At 35.6% G+C, this 26,633-nt stretch overlaps 1 protein-coding gene and 1 non-coding gene across 2 annotated transcripts; one reads left to right on the top strand and one right to left on the bottom strand.

Moving 5' to 3' along the window:
• Nucleotides 1-224: 224 nt before the first annotated feature.
• On the top strand, nt 225-26,633 carry LOC113470242. Its single transcript, XM_026828522.1, has 3 exons — nt 225-568; nt 12,460-12,679; nt 26,383-26,633. Exons 1-3 carry the CDS (start codon nt 416-418, stop codon nt 26,631-26,633), a joined length of 624 nt encoding a protein of 207 aa, XP_026684323.1. The 5' UTR covers nt 225-415.
• Nucleotides 10,520-10,660, bottom strand: LOC113470243. Its single transcript, XR_003393366.1, has one exon. It is a non-coding gene; the product is annotated as a U4 spliceosomal RNA (small nuclear RNA).

Raw genomic sequence — 26,633 nt, 5'->3', positions numbered from 1 at the left:
AATCTAAATGAATGTTGACCGCTTAATTTTTATTCCCATAGTGGCCGAAACTACGTCATTGTTTGATAAGTCCCAAAAGCGGCACTTTACCCTATAAAACCTCTAAATATCCGGCGCTTTTTACCCCTAAATTATCCGTTCAGTGGAGTGCTTACCGCGATCAGTATATCTTCTAATTCGAGTTGAATGCTGACCGCTTAATTTTTATTCCCAAAGTGGCCGAAACTACGTCATTTTTTGAAAAGTCCCAAAAGCGGCACTTTACCCTTTTAAACTTCTAAATATCCGGCGCTTTTTACCCCTAAATTATCAGTTCAGTGGTGTGCTTACCGCGATCAGTATATCTTCCAATTCGAGTTTTCGGTGTGTAACAGTTGTATAATGTGTCTCAAAAGTCGCTAAAAAGGATCCCGAAATGCCGTTCGTCGTTCGGACGGTACAGCCGAAGTTCCTCAGCCGAAACAACAAGTTGTTGGACACCGCTGGCTCACCGCTGGTCAAGGAGGGAGAGCTCGATGCGGTGATCAACAATACGTTGTGCAACTGTTTGAAACAGTTGGGCAGTGTGGTGTCCTAAGTATGAATAAACTTTTTCATGACTCACCCAGGGCACTTACAAAAGCTATCTACTCCGTTTGGACATAAAAGATGTACCCCTATTTTTGTGATTGATTAACAAATGATTACAACGTCCATGGCAACTTTTTTTTCTCATTTTCAGCTGCAAATACATATATTTTCATGACTCACCCAGGGCACTTACAAAAGCTATCTACTCCGTTTGGACATAAAAGATGTACCCCTATTTTTGTGATTGATTAACAAAATATGATTACAACGTCCATGGCAACTTTTTTTTTCTCATTTTCAGCTGCAAATACATATATCGAAATATCTTTAACCTCATTTACCTTTACAACTTTCCCCAAACTGTCCAGAATTAATTTTACATTCAGGTTCACAGCTTAATTACTCGTATAGCTATCAAGTTAGTCTGTTAGTTATAATTCATGCATTTGTTAATCGACATAATTATTATACGTTAATCTTGTGTTCTAGTTTTTGGTTATTTTGTTGAAAGTTTTATGTTCTATTAAAGAGATCGAGGGAGAGGGAAAGGAACAATAAAGGGATGAAGAGAGGAGTAGTCAGGAGAAGGAAGGGAGAGAATTAGAAAGGGAAAGGAAGAAAGAACAGTTTAAGAAAGAACAGGAATGAGAGAACGAAAAAGGGAGTGGAAGAGAGAACAATAGAGGGATGAAAGAAGAAGGGAGAGTTTTTATTATTTTCGAATATTCTACACTTTGTCAAAATATTCTGTGATTTTTAACGTTGAATCCAATGATTTTAATTCAATTTGTACAGGGTGTTTTGAATATTGTTGTTTGGTTGGAGGCACCCCATGAAAGGACAAAAATCAGCGAAGCAGTGCGATCGGAAATTGACTGAAAATATGGATTATACCTACATACCTAACTGAAATTTTTTCTTCTTTAGATTTGCTCGCAAACTTCTAAAACATCCTGTATATTTGAAACACAAAATGAATCATCTAAAATTGATTTAACGGATTCAATAATATAGATATAGGTGTAGTCGGTTTACCTATTTATCTACTTATAATATTATTTATTAGACTAAAATTTATTTTGTTTTTATTATTTTCGAATATTCTACACTTTGTCAAAATATTCTGTGATTTTTAACGTTGAATCCAATGATTTTAATTCAACTTGTACAGGGTGTTTTGAATATTGTTGTTTGGTTGGAGGCACCCCATCCCATGAAAGGAAAAAAATCAGCAAATCAATGCGATCGGAAATTGAATAAAAATATGAAATATACCTTACCGGAAATTTTCTTCTTTAGATTTGCTCGCAAACTTCTAAAACATCCTGTATATTTGAAACACAAAATGAATCATCTAAAATTGATTTAACGGATTCAATAATATAGATATAGGTGTAGTCGGTTTACCTATTTATCTACTTATAATATTATTTATTAGACTAAATGTATTATTTTGTAAATAGATTCATTAGTTTTCTTCTCTAATTTATTTAATACCGATATCATCCGTGGATAAAATGCTTTGAGTGTGCCAAATCAAAAGATGATTTTTAGTTTACAACTAGAAATAATTATAAAATCATCAAATACATAAATATCGATTACATAATTATGTAGAAGCTTATTAATACCTATGAAAATAAATAATAAACACCGCTCAAAGTTTTACATAAATAATGCGAATAATTATTATATATGAAGATTATTTCTTTTTCTTAAAATAAATTTACTACTTTATAGATATCCAATTTCTCCAAACCCATTATTAGGTAGGTATTATACCTAATGTAATATTTAATCATTTATTTAATACTTAAGTTGTGTAAGATTTTCTTGAACCCATTTACCAATTTTTATCCTCAACTAGTATTTAAAAACTAGCCATTTAATTTTAAAATCTCTTTTCAAATCGTGTTACCTATTATTTTTTTCAATAGATATTGTTCAAATTTTCATTATTTAAACACAAGATTTTTTGTCTATTGGCCAAATTATCCTTTGCTATCTACTAAATATTATTTTGCTTGTCAGTTTTTTACAGATTGTTTGTGAGTTAGCATTTATAAGCACCTTTCTGAGTAGGATTTTCTGGAGCAGAATTCAGGAAATTCCACGTTTACACCAAAATTCATGTTGTTGCTATCTACTAAATATTATTTTGCTTGTCAGTTTTTTACAGATTGTTTGTGAGTTAGCATTTATAAGCACCTTTCTGAGTAGGATTTCCTGGAGCAGAATTCAGGAAATTTCACGTTTACACCAAAATTCATGTTGGGAGAGTATTTTGTGTGATATTGGATATTGAAGAAATGTAACATGATGAAGTTCAAGGCTTTTGGCTTTTTACTCTTGGCTTTTTATTGAATTATGACTTTTTACTCTTTTAGATAAAACTTTATTTTAATCAGATGGCGATTTCTCCATCTGATAACAGTCGATACCATAACTACGTTATCAACAGTCTCAAAGTTTTACATAAATAATGCGAATAATTATTATATATGAAGATTATTTCTTTTTCTTAAAATAAATTTACTACTTTATAGATATACAATTTCTCCAAACCCATTATTAGGTAGGTATTATACCTAATGTAATATTTAATCATTTACTTAATACTTAAGTTGTGTGAGATTTTCTTGAACCCATTTACCAATTTTTAGACTTATTCGTTTTCGTTTTTAAAATTCAAATTTTAAATCCATTACCTTAACTAGACTTACTTTTCATGAAATTCCACCACCTCGTAACTGGCGAAATGGTCATCTGATAATATATAATTTTGTTAAACAATAAAAAAAAAACAAGTGTTTTTCTTTCAACCTCAACATGTAACTGGCGAAATGGTCATCTGATAATATATAATTTTGTTAAACAATAAAAAAAAAACAAGTGTTTTTCTTTCAACCTCAACATAAAGAAACAACTTTCATAACGCCTGCACTAGAGGAAGGAAAGAAATAAACTAGATCGCACTCTCTTGGCCGCGTCCAGTGTGACCAGCAGACCGCAAGCCGCGTTCTGTGTGACCGAGCCTTAATAGCACATTCTAAGTCCCCGAAATAATAATAAATAATTAAATATAATGTTTTATCTAAACAGAACGGTGGTGTAATTGTTACAATAGTTACCAATAAATACTATTTAATCTCTTTAGACATAACAAGGTTATGAGGTTATGTACTTGCATTCTAAGAATCCCTTGGTATGCTCAGGCTTAAAATAAAGTGGTGTGTGTATATTAGAACGTAAATTTAAGTTTGCATTTCAGTCAATGCAAAAGGATTTGACTCTATCTATTTTTAGTATAATTTACTAACGTTTAGAACATTTTTATTTTAACCAATTTGGTAGGTATTTGTATGCTTCAAATAGTTCAAAGGTTTCTAATGTGCTTAACAACTTTAACAGTTACCACCAAGATATTCGTGAAAAATTTCACAATGAAGGAAACTCATCTTCCATTCTTGTATGTCTGTCCAACAGTGTGCTGTCCGTATCACATTTAATTAAATTGGAAACATTTATACCTACAAATACCTACAATAGGCGACCTAACTCTTACTCATAGATGTAAATAAGATAAATGACAACATAGGTACTCGTACTTATTTTGTATCCTTTCGCGAACAAAAGACCAATTTTTTTCCAAGAAACCCTTCGCTGCACTCTGTTTTCTCGGCGAAGACTTGAGCATCGCCTCAAAGCAACAAGCCCAGTTCAGTACAAACATTTCGAAATAGTAGAAAATTACAAGAAAGGTGAGTAGAAAATTGCCTCAAAGCAACATGCCCAGTTCACAGTACAAACATTTCGAAATAGTAGACAAATACAAGAAAGGTGAGTAGAAAATCGCCTCAAAGCAAGAAGCCCAGTTCAGTACAAACATTTCGAAAGAGTAGAAAATCGCAAGAAAGGTAAGAAAATTGAAAGAAAGGTGAGTGTCCGTCCCATACTAGATTCACTTGCGGTCGTCAACGCAAGAAATAGGACTCGATCGACAGCAATGGCTCCTGGAAGAAGAGGAGGGAAGAGAAGGATTGAAAAAGAGGAAAGAGAGAGAGAGACTAAAGTTAAGGAGGAGAGATAAGGTGCAAGAGGATTTGAGAGAGAGGGGATGGAGAAGAGAGGAAGCAGTAAATCGAGGTCTGTGGAGGTTGAGACTAAAAGAGGGAAATGCCAACCCCAAATGAAATTCGGAAAGTGGCAAAGTGAAAGAAGAAGACTAAATTCTCCTGTTTGTTCTTGGTTCTCAGAAAGAGCAGTTTCGTGTCATAATGTTTCATCAAAACATATTCAGGGATTACGTTCACAAGTGGAGATGTTGACACACCGATGAAGTTCATTACTCCATATTGGATCCATAATATGGATTCAAATTCAACCTAATCCATTGGAAAAGATAAATGACAACATAGGTACTCGTACTTATTTTGTATCCTTTCGCGAACAAAAGACCAATTTTTTCCAAGAAACCCTTCGCTGGCACTCTGTTTTCTCGGCGAGGACTTGAGCAACTCTTTGAAGAAATTCAAAATCGATCTCTACGGACAAATCAGCCACAATACCCCTTATATCTTAAGAGTTCCAGTTTCGTGTCATAATGTTTCATCAAAACATATTCAGGGATTACGTTCACAAGTGGAGATGTTGACACACCGATGAAGTTCATTACTCCATATTGGATCCATAATATGGATTCAAATTCAACCTAATCCATTGGTTCCATAACATATTTTCTAACTAGAGGAAGAATTGAATATGTCTTCACTTGACTTGGACTGTCAGCATGAAAATCGTCATGTAGTTCTCCTATAAAATTTACATCTATAAGTACTGGTAGGTTTCTACTTAGTCGTTTAAAATCAACAAAAAACTCTTTAAGATATAAACTTTATTTTAATTTCTATAATGTTAGATTTAGCTAGTCTAACATAAACGCAAAGTTTTGTTCTGTTGTTTTGCAAGAATTGTCTGAGCTTGTTATTACTGTTTTGTTTTTCTCTTCTTCAATTCAGATGTGGTCGGTTCTTGAACAATGCCAAAGCTTTTTCGTAGGCAAAAGTTTTGTTCTGTTGTTTTGCAAGAATTGTCTGAGCTTGTTATTACTGTTTTGTTTTTCTCTTCTTCAATTCAGATGTGGTCGGTTTTGAACAATGCCAAAGCTTTTTCGTAGGCCATAGATTTGCTATTTCACCAACTGTAAATAAAATAATAATTACCTAAGGAAAGAGGTAACAAATAAAAATGATAAAATAACTTTGAGGTAGGTATGACTCGTGAAAATTGAACCTTCTTGTTTAAATACCTCTTAAAAATGACCATCAGTTTTGAATTTTGATTTTAAGGAATTTGAGTAGAAGAAAATTGTACACTTTTATTGTCTTTTGTCCTACAACCTCATAATTTTGGTTAAGTGACTTCAGTGTTATTGTTATCACTAAATAAAATAATAATTACCTAAGGAAAGAGGTAACAAATAAAAATGATAAAATAACTTTGAGGTAGGTATGACTCGTGAAAATTGAAACTTCTTGTTTAAATATCTACCTCTTAAAAATGACCATCAGTTTTGAATTGATTTTAAGGAATTTGAGTAGAAGTTCACTTTTATTGACTTTTGTCCTACAACCTCATAATTTTGGTCAATTGACTTCAGTGTTATTGTTATCGATAAAATAACTTTGAGGTAGGTATGACTCGTGAAAATTGAACCTTCTTGTTTAAATACCTCTTAAAAATGACCATCAGTTTTGAATTGATTTTAAGGAATTTGAGTAGAAGAAAATTGTTCACTTTTATTGACTTTTGTCCTACAACCTCATAATTTTGGTTAAGTGACTTCAGTGTTATTGTTATTAATTCATTTTGAGGTGCGTAGGTACTTGTGAGAGGTCTTGCTTTTCGTATTAATTTTTGATATCTCCACTAATCTTTTTTGGTGGATGTGCCAAATCCCCGAGAATGGAAAGAAACAAAACCAGGTTGTTCAAATTTCAAAAACGTTTTATTATTAAACTATAAAAGATTTAGGTATCTACCCACACATCTAAATACAAGCCAACATTGTCAGGTATTAAATTAATTAAAGTACATACAAGAAAATCGCAAGAAAGGTAAGAAAATTGAAAGAAAGGTGAGTGTCCGTCCCATACTAGATTCACTTGCGGTCGTCAACGCAAGAAATAGGACTCGATCGACAGCAATGGCTCCTGGAAGAAGAGGAGGGAAGAGAAGGATTGAAAAAGAGGAAAGAGAGAGAGAGACTAAAGTTAAGGAGGAGAGATAAGGTGCAAGAGGATTTGAGAGAGAGGGGATGGAGAAGAGAGGAAGCAGTAAATCGAGGTCTGTGGAGGTTGAGACTAAAAGAGGGAAATGCCAACCCCAAATGAAATTCGGAAAGTGGCAAAGTGAAAGAAGAAGACTAAATTCTCCTGTTTGTTCTTGGTTCTCAGAAAGAGCAGTTTCGTGTCATAATGTTTCATCAAAACATATTCAGGGATTACGTTCACAAGTGGAGATGTTGACACACCGATGAAGTTCATTACTTCATATTGGATCCATAATATGGATTCAAATTCAACCTAATCCATTGTTAGTATAGGTTCCATATTCCATTGGTTCCATATTCCATATTACCTGGATTCAAATTCCGGACGGATATAAGATATTTTGTCATCAAAGTATTCTTCTAACATCACAATTTCTGAAGTATCACAAGTGGCACTGTGAGCCTCAACGCTTTTGATGCTTGATGCAGTTCCTTGCAGAACTCCAAGGATATTCTTTTATGATGCTGTCGTAACCAATAGCTTTATACAAACAGTTTTGAAAAAAAGGATAGGTTGTTATAATAGTCATTTATTGACATTTGGAAAATTTGGCAAAATTGGAGTGATTATTGGAAAAGGCAACCTCAGCGATCGAACGCTTTGGATTAGTCTTAATACATAATGTTCGAACAATGCTAGTTTCAGGACCTTCAAAGTTCTTGATGAAAAGAAGAAAGGTATACCTCAGGTATTAATCCTTAAAACTAACCAAATATCTAATCATTAAACGAACTACCTTAAAAAGTACATACCTACCTATCATTATAAAATAATAATTAAAATAAAAAAGAAATCCCTAAATGCATTATCTAGGTTAAATGTATTTTTTCGAGTACCTTCCATCTTTTCTTTTACCTGCTCGCTTTATCTTAAATTAATTTACTGTTAATAATTAGGTACTTTTAGGCTACTATTTTAAAATAACAGTTATAACATATGTAAAGTTATCTAGATAATATTTACCGATAAAATATAACTAGAAAATGGTACCAAGTACCTAAAAATTTGACTAATTTTATTATGAAAATAAAATATATTTTAAAAACCCTCTGTTAAATTTATCTAGTATTTACCTACTTTTAACCCTTCATTTAATTTTATCATTCCTTTCGAGACATTCATCATTGTCTTATCATCACCTTATTACCTATTTTTACTCTTATTAACCCTTTAAAATAAATATAAAATACAAGTTGGTGTTTGAAAAAAATCTCATATTCAAATTTGAATTTTAATTTCTGCGTTGCTGTGTACTTATTTTTAGAATTATGCAAATATGCACAATCTATCTTCCACAGAACGGTATTCAACAATTCAAAATCATGAATTATTTGTGGTAAAGCAGAGCTATTTCACAATTTTTGTGGATATCACAGCATTATTGTATACCTACTAAGTGTGTTTGTATCAATTTCCATATTTCAATATTATTATTTACACTGCTAATGCCGCCACTGGTCGCTACCGAATTAAAGGACCGGTCACATAGAACGCCAGAGCTATTTCACAATTTTTGTGGATATCACAGCATTACTAAGTGCCTCTTGTATCAATTTCCATATTTCAATATTATTTTTTACACTGCTAATGCCGCCACTGGTCGCTACCAAATTAAAGGACCGGTCACACAGAACGTGGCCTGCGGCCTGGCCGCAGCGAACTCTGTAATCTACGTAAATAAATTGTACATGCCACGCGGCCTGAGAGTATTTTTGGAAATGTTATGTTTTAAGATTCTCGCCTAGTCCTAAAGTTATTGAAATATGTACGAAGGAGTATGGTTTGCATCTTAAACCAATTGTCATAGTAAATTTGATAAATTTAATGAAATTCTCTTAAAGTATGAATAAACTTTTTCATGACTCACCCAGGGCACTTACAAAAGCTATCTACTCCGTTTGGACATAAAAGATGTATCCCTATTTTTGTGATTGATTAGCAAACTTTCTACTTTCAATGGTGAAGGAACTACTTATTTAGTCCTACTAAGTAGGTACCTTTTTTTTTCACCAAAATCCTTTTACTTTCTTCAATGGACTTTAGCTCAAGATCCTTATATTAAGGGAGAACCAAAATCCAATCATGCAATTAACTTTGCCCAATTTGGTCGATTTTACATAAGCTCTTTAGAGTTTAGTGGAAAGACTTCACAGTTTTAATTAAAAGCGATCAAAATCCAGTTTTGTTGCACTAATAAAAAAAACCAATCTGGTTTCTATATAAATAACCTCCTAATATCGTGTGCATGATGGAAATGCATAATGCATTTTGACAACAAACCCGTTTATACAAAAAGTCCCCGTATTTATGTATTGAATTTCTTTTCATCGTAAAAAAAAAACTCTGACACCACCATTGTCTGAAATTATGAATAATAATAATAAAAGAAATACCTATCAATAAAAACCCGTTTGTAGTCTTTGCATACGAATATGGGATAGGAATATGGCATGATTTCTTCATTTCAAGTCCTTATTGACTGGACTAAACTTTTTGTAGTTTTTGTAGAACTGGAAATTAGTCCAGTCATTCGAGTCGTTTGAGCAGCATAGACTTCTGGTCTGTAGTTCTTTTTTTCACCCTCACAACATTTTCTATTGAAAGAATAAATTCACTGTTATACAGGGTGGGATACATTCTGGTCAGACTCAGAGTCTGAGAATATTACCTTTATTACGTGACGAACATTCAAATGAGAGTATTTTGTGTGATATTGGATATTGAAGAAATGTAACATGATGAAGTTCAAGGCTTTTGGCTTTTTACTCTTGGCTTTTTATTGTATTATGACTTTTTACTCTTTTAATAGATAAAACTTTATTTTAATCAGATGGCGATTTCTCCATCTGATAACAGTCGATACCATAACTACGTTTCATGTTGGTCTGATTTGCAGTATTTTTTTCTCTAGGCCCTCCTATTATCTCAGGTACTTGTATTTTTGACGCTTGGAAATGTTATGTTTTAAGATTCTCGCCTAGTCCTAAAGTTATTGAAATATGTACGAAGGAGTATGGTTTGCATCTTAAACCAATTTATTGTCATAGTAAATTTGATAAATTGAATGAAATTCTCTTAAAGTACGAGTATGAATAAACTTTTTCATGACTCACCTGGGTTTTACAAAATAGTGAGAAGTTATGTTATAAGGTAGGGATTTTATTAACAGGAAAATGTGGGGCCCAATGTAGGTAAAGTAGTAGTAGACTAGTAGACTACCTTGTTGAGAGCATTATTGAAGTTTTAAGTAGCTACATGTGCAGCAGTGTCCGAGATGTCTAGTTTTGGTACCGAAAACCCTTTTGGAACCCTGATGATCTGTCCTGTTTTGGCCAGCTGCCTTGTAAGCGCTTGCCCGTGGGTTCGATTCCCGCCCGGGGTGGATTCTATCCTAAACGGATAAGGTTTGTTCTTGGAAAGGCTGGCTTTCTACTATCCTGGCTTCCTTCTCTCTTGGTTTTCGGGACGATATTAGCAGTTACAGTTCCTCTATCAAGCAAGAAAAAAAAATCTCATCGAATTAAAACGGAATTTAGAAGACCGAACAGGCTCTTTCACTACTTTCCTTAGTGAATTCCTAGAGATCCCATGAACCTTTACTATTGATAATATATCAGTCCCCGTAAGGACATTCAAAAATTGCACTAGCGCACGGTATTTCACGTGCACATGGCGGGGTATTGGTATTAGTTTTCAACTAGCAATAATCGCACCTCGGATAAACCTCATTGGTTACGATATCGCCGCTGCGCAAAGTTGACGAAAGAGCGGTTTCACCAACGAAACCACTGGAGCTATGTATCGTAAAATAGTGAGAAGTTCTGTTGTACTTTTTAGAACGATATGCAAAGCAAAGTAGTGAAACCTGAGTAGTGTTGAACTGTTGAGTATAGTCCGGCTCCTCAATGGGCTATGTATCGTAAAATAGTGAGAAGTTCTGTTGTACTTTTTAGAACGATATGCAAAGCAAAGTAGTGAAAACTGAGTAGTGTTGAACGTTGAACTGTTGAATCGAGTCCGGCTCCTCAATGAGCTATGTATCGTAAAATAGTGAGAAGTTCTGTTGTACTTTTTAGAACGATATGCAAAGCAAAGTAGTGAAAACTGAGTAGTGTTGAACTGTTGAATAGAGTCCGGCTCCTCAATGAGAACACCGTTTAGTTTTTCATACACGTGCTGCCATCTAGTTCAGTTCCAGCGCACTTCAATCACTTTATCAACAGAGGGGAGAACGTTGTCATCTGTCGCTCGACAAGTGCTGCCGCTAACAGACAACCAATGAAGTAACCAGTTTACCTTGAAATGTTCTGGAGGGAACAACTCGGTTATACCGGTCAGTTTTCAGTTCTAGTTGATCTTGTCTTGTGGCGGTGCGATCTCTGGATCTCAACAGTTCGGTATCGGTAGTGTATACGATGTGAGTTTTACGTGATGGATTTCGGAAGTGTTCTGCGTGAAAAAACAAGTAGAGAAAAAGTATTTTTATTAGTTGTTCACATCAAAATGTAATTTATTTTGTAAACAATAATTTTTCGAACGTGAGTTCGTCTAAAAAGACGTAGGTAATCTCGTTCAAATACCTAACCAATAAGTAGTTTCGAATTAGAGGGGAGGGAACAACTCGGTTATACCGGTCAGTTTTCAGTTCTAGTTGATCTTGTCTTGTGGCGGTGCGATCTCTGGATCTCAACAGTTCGCAGTTCGGTGTCGGACGTGTATACGATGTGAGTTTTACGTGATGGATTTCGGAAGTGTTCTGTGTGAAAAAACAAGTAGAGAAAAAGTATTTTTTATTAGTTGTTCACATTAAAATGTAATTTATTTTGTACACAGTAATTTTTCGAACGTGAGTTCGTCTAAAAATACGTAGGTAATCTCGTTCAAATACCTAACCAATTGTTTCGAATTAGAGGTACAACGTACCTATTCCGGTACCTACAGTGGTTTAATTATCATTTTTTCTAATAAATATATTATTATTTCACTTTCTATTGCCGTTTTTGCTCACTTTTTGCCCTTCCGCGTCTACCAGTAAGATAGCCGGAGCCCTTTTACGGTACGTAGGTCCGGATTTTGGGGATACCTATACCTACCCCTAAATTTTTAGCGCATTTAACCGGCAAACCGGCACCTATTTTCTTCAAATTTTTGCACAGTGGTGTGCAATCTAAATGAATGCTGACCGCTTAATTTTTATTCCCAAAGTGGCCGAAACTACGTCATTGTTTGATAAGTCCCAAAAGCGGCACTTTACCCTATTAAACCTCTAAATATCCGGCGCTTTTTACCCCTAAATTATCCGTTCAGTGGAGTGCTTACCGCGATCAGTATATCTTCTAATTCGAGTTTTCGGTGTGTAACAGTTGTATAATGTGTCTCAAAAGTCGTTAAAAAGGATCCCGAAATGCCGTTCGTCGTTCGGACGGTACAGCCGAAGTTCCTCAGTCGGAACAACAAGTTGTTGGACACCGCTGGCTCACCGCTAGTCAAGGAGGGAGAGCTCGATGCGGTGATCAACAATACGTTGTGCAACTGTTTGAAACAGTTGGGCAGTGTGGTGTCCGTGGCGGGGGACATCTTCAAGCAGTTGAACGAGGAATTGGTGGCGGTTAGCGAGAAGACGGATGCTCTCAAGGCGAGGATGGCCAGGCTGAATGCCCACACGGAGGAGTTTGATCCGAAACTCGTCACAGTCCGTAAGTTGAACTTTGTTTGTTTATTCGGTCAAAGTGGGGGAAAGCCTCTCGTCTTCAAAAAGCTCCAAAATAGAAAAGAAGGTACTTGTTCAGAAGTAACGTCAATGGAAAATGGCTATATAAAGAAGCTTCCACAAGTTGAGCAGTGACCAGTGGTATAATTGAATAGGGTTAGGTTAAACACAAAAGGAGCTTTTACAATTTGAGCAGTGACCAGTTTACACCTTGTGGTTGGTAGTCTGAAATGGTCACCCATCGAGATCAAGCCAGGCTAGACGTTGCTTAACTCGAAATAACCAAATAACCTCAATACTGTAAAGTATCGTTTATATACCAAGAACCCGTAGTGTACTTACTGGAGCCTCTTGGAGAAGAAGAGTTGAAATATTTGACTTGGTAATGTTGTCACATCCACCATTATCCTTCGAATTAGCTTTGTTCAATGTGGTAAAATGGATGCATCCACCAGTATAATATCCCAATACGTGTGTTCTCTTTTTGGTGGATGTGCTATTTGCACCAGTGTATTTCTTCATTCAAGCTTATAGGATTATTTCCAAGGAGAATTTTTCAAGCAACATTTTTAAACCTTTTTAAACTAAACTTAAATTGAACTTTTTATAGGATTCTCATAAAAAAATTTTGTACTTAGGTACCCTAGGCTACTGTTAATATTTTGACAAATATTGAAAGTATCTACTCTGTTATCCCCTGTCGAAAGAAAAGAATTCTGAATATCCGGTCCACATGACTCTGTTAGGAAATGTAATCTACTCTGGTAGGTATTAGGGTATTTTTTTTCTACAAAGAGGGTAGGTACCTTCGCTACATAACCCGATGGTATTCATCAGCTGTTACTAGCGAGATTGATAGGTTCGTGAGTATTTCCTAACATACCACCTGGTTGCTGGGCTTACAGCTGGTACGTGGGTAAGGCATAGGTAGGTACCTATTTTTTGTATGAAAAAAAAAGGATATATTTAACATTAAAAATGAAAGTAATGATAGGTGAATGACAATAAAGGTACTTATTTGACAATAAAGGTACTGACAATAAAGGTACTAATAAAGGAACTACTTATTTAGTCCTACTAAGTAGGTACCTTTTTTTTTCACCAAAATCCTTTTACTTTCTTAGGTTTGAGGTAGGTAGGTACTTTCTACTTTGTTAACAAGCACAAGGCCGGGTAACACATTCACAATGTATTCTGGCTTCATTAGAATGAAAATATTCTAATGGATATGACATTTCACATGATTTATCGATATTCTAGTTTAATTTAGGCATCATATAACACTATAACAGCATACAATATTAAATTTATCATTGCCAGACTCGTCTCAACAGTTTATTTAGCAGTTTTTAGCGCCCATTTGTTGTTTGAAAATTTGCGCAAATCGTTTAGATTTAGATTTATGTCTTACTTGTTCAAGGACGTCGCAATCGTCTCGCGTAATAAATTTGATGAATGAATTCACCTGATGAAATTTATGTCGTTTGTCGGTAGTCTAACTCACCTACTTGCTTATTGATGTTATTACTGGAATAAAGTAGCTATAGCCAGCCTAGTTAGCTTGGTTGGTAGCGTCTGCCTTGTAAGCGCTAGGCCACGGGTTCGATTCCCGCCCGGAGTGGACCTTATCCTGATGGTATAATGTTCGTTCTCGGAACGGCTGGCTTTCTCCTATCCTGTCTTCATTTTTTCTCTCTTCAATTTCGGTACTTTGAGACCTTAGCAGTTACAGTTCCCTCTTGAAAATAGAAAGTAAAAAATAAATAAGTAATAATAATAATACCTTTCCATCCTGTAATCTGAGAAGTGTGTGTGGCACTTGGCAAACTTCCTAACCCGTTCAGACAAACCGCTGTCACTGTCACTTCACATCCTAATAATATTATATCCAACAATGATAAAGATACCTATCAGAAATTCTTCAAAACTATCTTTCTTTTTTATCTGGGTTTGACATTTACATGAATTGTTATTATTTTAATGTTATTTTTAATTGTATTATTTTTGATTTTAATAATGTTGTTTTTTATTTATTTTAATTGTCAATCGTTGCTGGCAATGTGTATGTCTGTCTGTCTGTCTGTCGAGTGACAAGTGACGCTAATATCATCGTAAGGAGGAATCAAATTCGATGTTGTGTTCTATTTATCACCGTAGAACAGGACATGGGCCAATATAAACAAACTCTTGGCCCAAGATGTCTTTGTCGGTAAAAGAAACAAGTAAACAAACACAGTACCTATGAAGTGAACACGGTTTAGAGGGGCTAACGTAAGGAGCTTTTGTCCACATAATTAGTAGGTACTCGAACACCAACAAATGGAAAAAGAGGTTTGAGGCACACTTTGGCTGGTTGGTACTGTTTTTTTTCACCAAAATCCTTTTACTTTCTTCAATGGACTTTAGCTCAAGATCCTTATATTAAGGGAGAACCAAAATCCAATCATGCAATTAACTTTGCCCAATTTGGTCGATTTTACATAAGCTCTTTAGAGTTTAGTGGAAAGACTTCACAGTTTTAATTAAAAGCGATCAAAATCCAGTTTTGTTGCACTAATAAAAAAAACCAATCTGGTTTCTATATAAATAACCTCCTAATATCGTGTGCATGATGGAAATGCATAATGCATTTTGACAACAAACCCGTTTATACAAAAAGTCCCCGTATTTATGTATTGAATTTCTTTTCACCGTAAAAAAACTCTGACACCACCATTGTCTGAAATTATGAATAATAATAAAAAAAAAAGAAATACCTATCAATAAAAACCCGTTTGTAGTCTTTGCATACGAATATGGAATAGGAATATGGCATATGATTTCTCCATTTCAAGTCCTTATTGACTGGACTAAACTTTTTGTAGAACTGGAAATTAGTCCAATCATTCGAGTCGTTTGAGCAGCATAGACTTCATCTGGTTTGTAGTTTTTTTCACCCTCACAACATTTTCTATTGAAAGAATTCACTGTTATACAGGGTGGGATACATTCCGGTCAGACTCAGAGTCTGAGAATATTACCTTTATTACGTGACGAATATTCAAATTTGCCTCGCTAGGTAGCGCCAGTATGCAAGCACGCTTGCGGAGGAGCAGAAAGAAATGCGCAGAAACGTATGCGCACAAACACATCAATGTGTTGCCTGCAAGGGAGCTTTGCGCGGGACATTTCAAATGACGTCATCGCCTACAGGAGCGTATGCTGTGACGTCAAAGTTCACGATTTACCGGTATTTTTAAATCAATTAATCTCGGGATATAGAAGTCGTAGAACAAAAAGGAAAATTCCATTATTCCTCATTTTTTCTGCTCTTTGACTTGAAACTTCACCCACATAAGCGCAACTGTTCTATTGAGGAAAGGAAGGAAATCAAGTTCGCACATCCACTAATATCCTCCGAAGTTCGAAATGCCTCTGGTCAATGTGGTAAAATGAATGTTTTCGTTCTTTTTGGTGGATGTGATATTTGCACCAGTGTACTCATTTTATATCTTAATTCAAACGATTTCTTTTCTATGTACACTGGGATTTAAAACTAACTCACTTCGTTATAAATTCAATAATATTTTTTCCAACACTGATACATAATGACAACTAAAAGTTCATAAAGTGCACAATGAACATATTGTCCAATGTCCAGTTTTGTTAACAAGCACAAGGCCGGGTAACACATTCACAATGTATTCTGGCTTCATTAGAATGAAAATATTCTAATGGATATGACATTTCAAATGATTTATCGATATTCTAGTTTAATTTATGCGTCATATAACACTATAACAGCATACAATATTAAATTTATCATTGCCAGACTCCTCTCAACAGTTTATTTAGCAGTTTTTAGCGCCCATTTGTTGTTTGAAAATTTGCGCAAATCGTTTAGATTTAGATTTATGTCTCACTTGTTCAACTGTTTCGCTGGAGATAGCCTGGATGGCACCTCTTGGTATCCTCTTAATGGAATAATATATGGACTCACAGCTTTTCTCTGGAATAAACCTGATTGTGCGGACTTTCTAGAGCTGCTGCAGGTGAATTTTAGAGAAACTGAAGAGGTTGAAATATACCAGTGAGGGTGCTTCGAGGTTCCATCAAGGCCCGGGGATAGCAGCTTAACTCCAAACACAAAAAGCCCACTCCGAGGCTTAGGTGTAGGGGCGAACAGCCCTAAAGGATGGGTTAAGCTTCTACGAATCTACGAATCTCTCACTTGTTCAAGGACGTCGCAATCGTCTCGCGTAATAAATTTGATGAATGAATTCACCTGATGAAATTTATGTCGTTTGTCGGTAGTCTAACTCACCTACTTGTTTAAGTATTGATGATATGACCGGAATAAAGTAGCTATAGCCAGCCTAGTTAGCTTGGTTGGTAGCGTGTCTGCCTTGTAGCTAGGCCACGGGTTCGATTCCTGCCCGGAGTGGACCTTATCCAAAACAAATAAGGTTCGTTCTCCGAACAGCTGGCTTTCTCCTATCCTGTCTTCATTCTTTCTCTCTTCGGTACTTTTTAAGACCTTAGCAGTTACAGTTCCCTCTATCAAACCTCTTGAAATAAATAAATAAATAAGTAATAATAATACCTTTCCATCCTGTAATCTGAGAAGTGTGGGTGTGGCACTTGGCAAACTTCCTAACCCGTTCAGAGAAACCGCTGTCACTGTCACTTCACATCCTGATATTATATCCAACAATGATAAAGATAGGTACCTATCAGAAATTCTTCAAAACTATCTTTCTTTTTTATCTGGGTTTGACATTTAACATGAATCATCGTTATTACTTTAATGTTATTTTTAATTGTATTATTTTTGATTTTAATAATGTTGTTTTTTATTTTAATTGTCAATCGTTGCTGGCAATGTGTATGTCTGTCGAGTGACAAGTGACGCTAATATCATCGAAAGGAGGTATCAAATTCGATGTTGTGTTCTATTTATCACCATAGAACAGGACATGGGCCAATATAAACAAACTCTTGGCCCAAGATGTCTTTGTCGGTAAAAGAAACAAGTAAACAAACTCAGTACCTATGAAGTGAACACGGTTTAGAGGGGCTAACGTAAGGAGCTTTTGTCCACATAATTAGTAGACTCTGGGCCCAAGATGTCTTTGTCGGTAAAAGAAACAAGTAAACAAACACAGTACCTATGAAGTGAACACGGTTTAGAGGGGCTAACGTAAGGATCTTTTGTCCACATAATTACCTAGTACTCGAACACCAACAAATGGAAAAAGAGGTTTGAGGCACACTTTGGCTGGTTGGTACTGTAGCTATCATTCCAAGAACTTTAAAAAAATCTTTTGTTGTATCATCCTGAGGGGTGTTATATCATCCTGTGATTATTTATTTTGTTTAAGAATAAAGTAAAAAATAGATAGGTAGCATTTACCTACCTCCCCAATCCAGGACCTAAAAAATTTGTAAACGGAACTCAAAAACCCTAAAAAACAAAGATCATCAACCCCGAAGGCTTAATTCCACCAAAGTTAAAAAAAAAAGAAGAAGAAAAAAATGCAAGTAAGGTCAATGGTTCAAAACTTCACCCCGAAATTCTCGGTAATAGAAAAGAGAAAACCAAATACCTAAGTAGGTATACCTACCAAAATGGATACCTAACCAAATAGTTCCCTCCCTATTAAGAGATAAGGAAAGGGCCATAATAATAGCATTAGTGGAACAATGTTGGAACATTGAGTGGGTGTCAAATTTCAAGTGTCAATAAAATTCACGGCCTTTTATTTTTACTCTAGAAACCTTTTTGAAGGAAACAAAGTAAGGAAAAAATAACCTTTTTTTCTTGTAACCTACATTTTCTCAAGAACCTCTCACCTACCTGACTGTTGAAGGCCAGACTTTTATTGAGTAATGCTGTGGTCAGGGGTACTCATAAAGTATTTAGTAGGGTATTTTATGGATACCTCTCTCATCCTTTTTACATGGTTTTTACGTTCCTTTTTCTCACTTGGAAAGGGTTGTGGTGCTTTTATTTAGTAGGGTATTTTATGGATACCTCTCTCATCCTTTTTACATGGTTTTTACGTTCCTTTTTCTCACTTGGAAAGGGTTGTGGTGTTTTTAAGTCTTTCCTTTGAGAAGGGGTTTTGGAGATGTTTTATGTACTTTTCCTACAACTATGGCCTTTTTTGCTTATTAATTTAGGAGTCTCTCTTGGCTCTATCATTTTCCCCCTTCTTTGAAAGACTGAAAAAGTAGCGCCCATCTTTGAAATTCTTTACTCAGGGTTCCTAAAACTCCGATGGGGTAGACGGACCCAAAATTATTTCCAAAGTTCCAAGACATAGTATGCTTGCCCTTTACACTTCTTATGGGGTATTGATAAGGATGTACATAGTATCTATTGGAGATACTAGAATACATACCTTTGTATTGAGATATCAAAAAAATGTTTTCGAAAAAAAAAGAAGAAGTACCTAACCTTTTCTGAAAAAGTCTTTGTGTTTTACGTGTCCTCATTTTTGCTTCTTCCTCTTTGTAGGTTACTTTTACTTATATGTCTTCTCACTTCTTATTCAAAACTTGCCAAACACAGGATGTAAAAATTATTCCCTCAAAAAACACGAGGTGTGAAAATCAAAAGCCAAGCTGCTAGATTTGTTTTTAGGGCATTGGCAATAAAGTTTTGTTAAATTGACTTATTGAAGGTACATTGGTTTGCCCGGGGCGAACTTTACCCTTAGAAGGTTCGTTAAAAGAACTTCTGACTTTCTTCTATCCCCTCCTCCTTTTCTCTTCGGTTTCGGGACGATAAGACCTCCTTTTTGGTACAGTTCCTTCTATCAAGCCTCTTCACCGACCAAATACATAAGATGATAAGACTCTGTTCAGATCTTTCTAACACCATATTATTGTCCGTAACTTGACGTAATGCACGACTCTGCCATATCGGATATTGAGAAACCTTGGCTTTATTTTCACTATTTAGTTTATTCTTTTCAATCTCCTCTCCCATACAAACTCCGTGCGCAGAAACGTATGCGCACAAACACATCAATGTGTTGCCTGCAAGGGAGCTTTGCGCGGGACATTTCAAATGACGTCATCGCCTACGGGAGCGTATGCTGTGACGTCAAAGTTCACCATTTACCGGTATTTTTAAAGATTTATCTCGGGATCCAGAAGTCGTAGAACAAAAAGGAAAATTCCATTATTCCTCATTTTTTCTGCTCTTTGACTTAGAAACTTCACCCACATAAGCGCAACTGTTCTCTCGAGGAAAGGAAAGAAATCAAGTTCGCACATCCACTAATATCCTCCGAAGTTCGAAATGCCTTTGGTCAATGTGGTAAAATGGATGCTTCCACCAATATCCCAATACGTACGTTCTCTTTAGTGGATGTGCTATTTGCACCAGTGTACTCATTTTATATCTTCATTCAAACGATTTCTATTCTTTTAATTTTAAGAGTTCCAATTTCTCTATCATGGGTAATCTGAGCTCATTACAGTCATAATCCATAAACTCACAACTACATATTTTCTAACTAGAGGAAGAATTGAATATGTCTTCACTTGACTTGGACTGTCAGCATGAAAATCGTCATGTAGTTCTCCTATAAAATTTACATCTATAAGTACTGGTAGGTTTCTACTTAGTCGTTTAAAATCAACAATAAACTCTTCAAGATAAACTTTATTAATAATTTCTATAATGTTAGCTTTAGCACGGGGAAAGCCCCTCGTCTTCAAAAAGCTCCAAAATATAAAAGAGGGTACTTGTTCAGAAGTAACGTCAATGGAAAATTGCTATAAAAAGAAGCTTCTACAAGTTGAGCAATGACCAGTGGTATAATTAAATAAGGTTAGGTTAAACACAAAAGGAGCTTTTACAATTTGAGCAGTGACCAGTTTACACCTTGTGGTTGGTACTCTGAAATGGTCACCCGTCACCCATCGAGATCAAGCCAGGCTAGACGTTGCTTAACTCGAAATAACCAAACAACCTCAATACTGTAAAGTAAGTATCGTTTATATACCAAGAACCCGTAGTACTGGAGCCTCTTGGAGAAGAAGAGTTGAAATATTTGACTTGGTAAAGTTGGCACATCCACCACTATCCTCCGAATTAGCTTTGTTCAATGTGGTAAAATGGATGCATCCACCAATATCCCAATACGTGTGTTCTCTTTTTGGTGGATGTGCTATTTGCACCAGTGTATTTCTTCATTCAAGCTTAGGATTATTTCCAAGGAGAATTTTTCAAGCAATATTTTTAAACCTTTTTAAACTAAACTTAAATTGAACTTTTTGTAGGATTCTCATAGAATTTTTTTGTACTTAGGTACCCTACTGTTAATATTTTGACAAATATTGAAAGTATCTACTCTTAACATAGAATTTTTTTGTACTTAGGTACCCTACTGTTAATATTTTGACAAATATTGAAAGTATCTACTCTAAGTTATCCCCCGTCGAAAGAAAAGAACTCTGAATATCCGGTCCACATGACTCTGTTAGGAAATGTAATCTACTCTGGTAGGTATTAGGGTATTTTTTCCTACAAAGAGGGTAGGTACCTTCGCTACGTAACCCGATGGTATTCATCAGCTGTTACTAGCGAGATTGATAGGTTCGTGAGTATTTCCTAACATACCACCTGGTTTTTGGGCTTACAGCTGGTACTTTGGGTAAGGAATAGGTACCTATTTTTTGTATGAAAAAAAGAAGGATATAATTATTTAACAAGTAAATGAAAGTAATGATAGGTGAATGACAATAAGGGTGTAGGTTTCAGGTACTTTCTACTTTCAATGGTGAAGGAACTACTTATTTTAGTCCTACTAAGTACCTTTTTTTTCACCAAAATCCTTTTACTTTCTTCAATGGACTTCAGCTCAAGATCCTTATATTAAGGGAGAACCAAAGATCCAATCATGCAATTAACTTTGCCCAATTTGGTCGATTTTACATAAGCTCTTTAGAGTTTAGTGGAAAGACTTAACAGTTTTAATTAAAAGCGATCAAAATCCAGTTTTGGTGCACTAATAAAAAAAACCGATCTGGTTTCTACATAAATAACCTCCTATAAATACCGAATTATTGCAATCCTGTGCTCAGCGCTTGCTCAACTGCAAAGGACATCCTTATATTTGTTCATAAATACGGGTGTAAGTCTTTTCTTTGAGAAGGGGTTTTGGAGATGTTTTATGTACTTTTCCTACAACTATGGCCTTTCTTGCTTATTAATTTAGGAGTCTCCCTTGGCTCCATCATTTTCCCCCTTCTTTGAAAGACTGAAAAAGTAGCGCCCATCTTTGAAATTCTTTACTCAGGGTTCCTAAAACTCCGATGGGGAAGACGGACCCAAAATTACTGGAAGTAATTTTGGGTCCAAGACATAGTATGCTTGGCCTTTACACTTCTTATTGGGTATTGATAAGGATCTACATAATATCTATTGGAGATGCTAGAATCTAGAATACATACCTTTGTATTGAGATATCAAAAAAATGTTTTCGAAAAAAATAAGAAAGAAGTAACCTTTTCTGAAAAAGTCTTTGTGTTTACGTGTCCTCATTTTTGCTTCTTCCTCTTTATACATAGGTAGGTTACTTTTACTTCTATGTCTTCTTACTTCTTATTCAAAACTTGCCAAACACAGGATGTAAAAATTATTCCCTCAAAAAACACGAGGTGTGAAAATCAAAAGCCAAGCTGCTAGATTTGTTTGTAGGGCATTGGCAATAAAGTTCTGGTAAATTGACTTATTGAAGGTACATTGGTTTGCCCGGGCGAACTTTATCCTTACACCCATATTTATGAACAGTAGCGCCCATCTTTGAAATTCTTTACTCAGGGTTCCTAAAACTCCGATGGGGAAGACGGACCCAAAATTACTTCCAAAGTTCCAAGGTCTTAGTATGCTTGGCCTTTACACTTCTTATTGGGTATTGATAAGGATGTACATAATATCTATTGGAGATGCTAGAATCTAGAATACATACATACCTTTGTATTGAGATATCAAAAAAAATGTTTTCGAAAAAAAAGAAGAAGTACCTAACCTTTTCTGAAAAAGTCTTTGTGTTTTACGTGTCCTCATTTTTGCTTCTTCCTCTTTGTAGGTTACTTTTACTTCTATGTCTTCTTACTTCTTATTCAAAACTTGCCAAACACACAACACAGGATGTAAAAATTATTCCCTCAAAAAACACGAGGTGTGAAAATCAAAAGCCAAGCTGCTAGATTTGTGTTGTAGGGCATTGGCAATAAAGTTCTGTTAAATTGACTTCTTGAAGGTACATTGGTTTGCCCGGGGCGAACTTTATCCTTAGAAGGTTCGTTAAAAGAACTTCTGACTTCTCCTCCTTTTCTCTTTGATTTCGGGGCGATAAGACCTCCTTTTTGGTACAGTTCCTTCTTAAAAGCCAAGCTGCTAGATTTGTTTGTAGGGCATTGGCAATAAAGTTCTGGTAAATTGACTTATTGAAGGTACATTGGTTTGCCCGGGGCGAACTTTATCCTTAGAAGGTTCGTTAAAAGAACTTCTGACTTTCTTCTATCCCCTCCTCCTTTCCTCTTCGGTTTCGGGACGATAAGACCTCCTTTTTGGCACAGTTCCTTCTTTCAAGCCTCTTCACCAACCAAATACATGAGATGATAAGAGGCATTTGATTGGTCAATTTTGACTTGAGACTGATCTAAGAACGATCATTCTTGTTCATAAATACGAGTGTTAGAAGGTTCGTTAAAAGAACTTTTGACTTTCTTCTATCCCCTCCTCCTTTCCTCTTCGGTTTCGGGACGATAAGACCTCCTTTTTGGCACAGTTCCTTCTTTCAAGCCTCTTCACCAACCAAATACATGAGATGATAAGACTCTGTTCAGATCTTTCTAACACCATATTATTGTCCGTAACTTGACGTAACGCACGACTCTGCCATCTCGGATATTGAGAAACCTTGGCTTTATTTTCACTATTTAGTTTATTCTTTACACTTTCCTCTCCCATACAAACTCCGAAATACAAATAGGTGTACTGGGAACCGTGATAAAAAGGTTTGGGAGTTCACTCAATGAATGGCAACATATTTGTGTAGCAGATATCAGAGGTATTGTTCAAATCGGATGTGTGATACATTTCGAGCTCATACTGCGGAAAGAATACAAAATCCGAGGTTCTATAGACACATAGTACATAGATGTATTCTACTATCTACCTATCTATTTAAGTACGTACGAGTAGATATACCTAGATGGATATAGGTACATAACTTTTTATCCCATCACAACATTGTTCATTGCTAACTTCTCATATATACAATCAAAACCCGAGTTTTATACGATGCAACATAAATATGGCATCTCTAATCAGCGTAAAACTTTGTATAAATTATACAACAGGTAATAGGTAGGTATACAAATTTTATGTAATATGTAATATTATTTGTATAAAACCTAAGTATCTAGGCATTCTAAACCATATGTGATACAAGGATACAACAGGTATTAAACACAACAACATAACTCAAATTGTACTCAATACACAATCCATGTTCTACACCCACACATTACATTATCAGAATGCACCTCTCTTCCATAGAGCAAGTCAGTGGTGTATGTTTCATGAAGGCCAGAGAATCTCCTCTTACTCTCTACGGGTTTATTGTCACTCCTTGTTACACTACCATTTACCTTCTTCTCTTCTTTTCTTTCGCCTTTTGCCATGTTCAGACGGGGTCGGAGTTTTTCGTATTGTTCAAATCGGATGTGTGATACATTTCGAGCTCATACTGCGGAAAGAATACAAAATCCGAGGTTCTATAGACACATAGTACATATAGGTGTATTCTACTATCTATCTATTTAAGTACGTACGGGTAGATATAAATCAGGGGTGCCCAACCGGTCGATCGCAGACTGATTTCAAGTCGATCGCGGCAAAAAATAATGATAAAGGAACATAATGTTAAAAATAACAAGAGAGAAAAAAAAATCGCCAGAAGTTCATTTTCAATTAGTTTTATGGACTTTGTAAGTGGCATTTAAAAAAGAACTTTCGGCAGATCAGTCTCACATTAGGTAAGTCGATCGCAAGACTGTATTGAAAATTTAAGTCGATCTTCCTCTAAAAAGGTTGGGCACCCCTGATATAGATGGATACATCTTTTTATCTCATCACAACAATCGTTACAACATGGTTAGAACATCTGATATAATATTATGTTCATTGCTGACTTCTCATATATCTAACATGAAATGGCACCATAACAGCATAACTTAACATCTAGGTAGATCTGTAGAATGTAAGCTAATACGATGATGGAAAAGTTGCTTGTATTATTAATATTTATTGTAGTTAAGTAGAACAAAGAGAGAAATATCTCCGCAGAATTTAGGCTTAGCTTAGGAGATTTTTATTGTATAAATCTATTATGAAAACAAATACATGAGATGATAAGACTCTGTTCAGATCTTTCTAACACCATATTATTGTCCGTAACTTGACGTAACGCACGACTCTGCCATCTCGGATATTGAGAAACCTTGGCTTTATTTTCACTATTGAGTTTATTCTTTACACTTTTCTCTCCCATACAAACTCCCAAATACAAATAGGTGTACTGGGAACCGTGATAAAAAGGTTTGGGAGTGCACTCAATGAATGGCAACATATTTGTGTAGCAGAGATCAGAGGTATTGTTCAAATCGGATGTGTGATACATTTCGAGCTCATACTGCGGAAAGAATACAAAATCCGAGGTTCTATAGACACATAGTACATAGGTGTATTCTATAAGTACGTACGAGTAGATATAGATGGATATACATATCTTTTTATCTCATCACAACAATCGTTACAACATGTTTAGAACATCTGATATAATATTATGTTCATTGCTAACTTCTCATATATCTAACATGAAATGGCACCATAACAGCAAAACTTAACATCTAGGTAGATCTGTAGAATGTAAGCTAATACGATGATGGAAAAGTTGCTTGTTTTATTAATATTTATTGTAGTTAAGTAGAGCAAAGAGAGAAATATCTCCGCAGAAGTTAGGCTTAGCTTAGGAGATTTTTATTGTATAAATCTATTATGAAAAAATATATAAGAACATTCAATTCAATTCAATTCAATTCAATTCTTGTGCGACCAGCGATGTATCTGAATTTTTCTAACAATGCGTCTAAAAGATTACCTAGGGAAAAGAATCGATAGACGGAACTGTAACAACCTGTAGCCTTTTGGTCCCGAAATTGAAGCTGGAAAAAACCAGCCGCTCCGAGAACAGCTAAAGAATGGCTGGCTGATTCCTGGACTAACATGAAATGGCACCATAACAGCATAACTTAACATCTAGGTAGATCTGTAGAATGTAAGCTAATACGATGATGGAAAAGTTGCTTTCCTTGATTCCTCTTGTGCGACCAGCGACGTATCTGAATTTTTCTAACAATGCGTCAAAAAGATTACCTAGGGAAAAGAATCGATAGACGGAACTGTCTCAACCTGAAGCCTTTTGGTCCCGAAATTGAAGCTGGGAAAAAACCAGCCGCTCCGAGAACAGCTAAAGAATGGCTGGCTGATTCCCGGATGACTTAATCTGCAGACCCTCTCGCCCACAGAAGCTCCGGGTGTTGAAGCCCAACAACCAATTGAAATAGGAAATAGAAAGCCACTATGGCAAAAGAGGAAATTGAAATTCTATGTCCGAATTCATCAGCGTCAAGGGAGAACAAAGCAACATTGAGCTTTTGAGCCTTCGGCTTTCCTTGATAATCTGCAGACCCTCTCGCCCACAGAAGCTCCGGGTGTTGAAGCCCAACAACCAATTGAAATAGGAAATAGAAAGCCACTGTGGCAAAAGAGGAAATTGAAATTCTATGTCCGAATTCATCATGATAATCTGCAGACCCTCTCGCCCACAGAAGCTCCGGGTGTTGAAGCCCAACAACCAATTGAAATAGGAAATAGAAAGCCACTGTGGCTAAAGAGGAAATTGAAATTCTATGTCCAAATTCATCAGCGTCAAGGGAGAACAAAGCAACATTGA

Source organism: Diaphorina citri, unplaced genomic scaffold (assembly GCF_000475195.1).
Source record: "Diaphorina citri unplaced genomic scaffold, Diaci psyllid genome assembly version 1.1 scaffold1462, whole genome shotgun sequence".
NCBI classification, from domain to species: Eukaryota; Metazoa; Arthropoda; class Insecta; order Hemiptera; family Psyllidae; genus Diaphorina; species Diaphorina citri.
The sequence above is the reverse complement of the archived record's forward strand: the minus strand, read 5'-3'. Positions and strand labels throughout refer to the sequence as shown.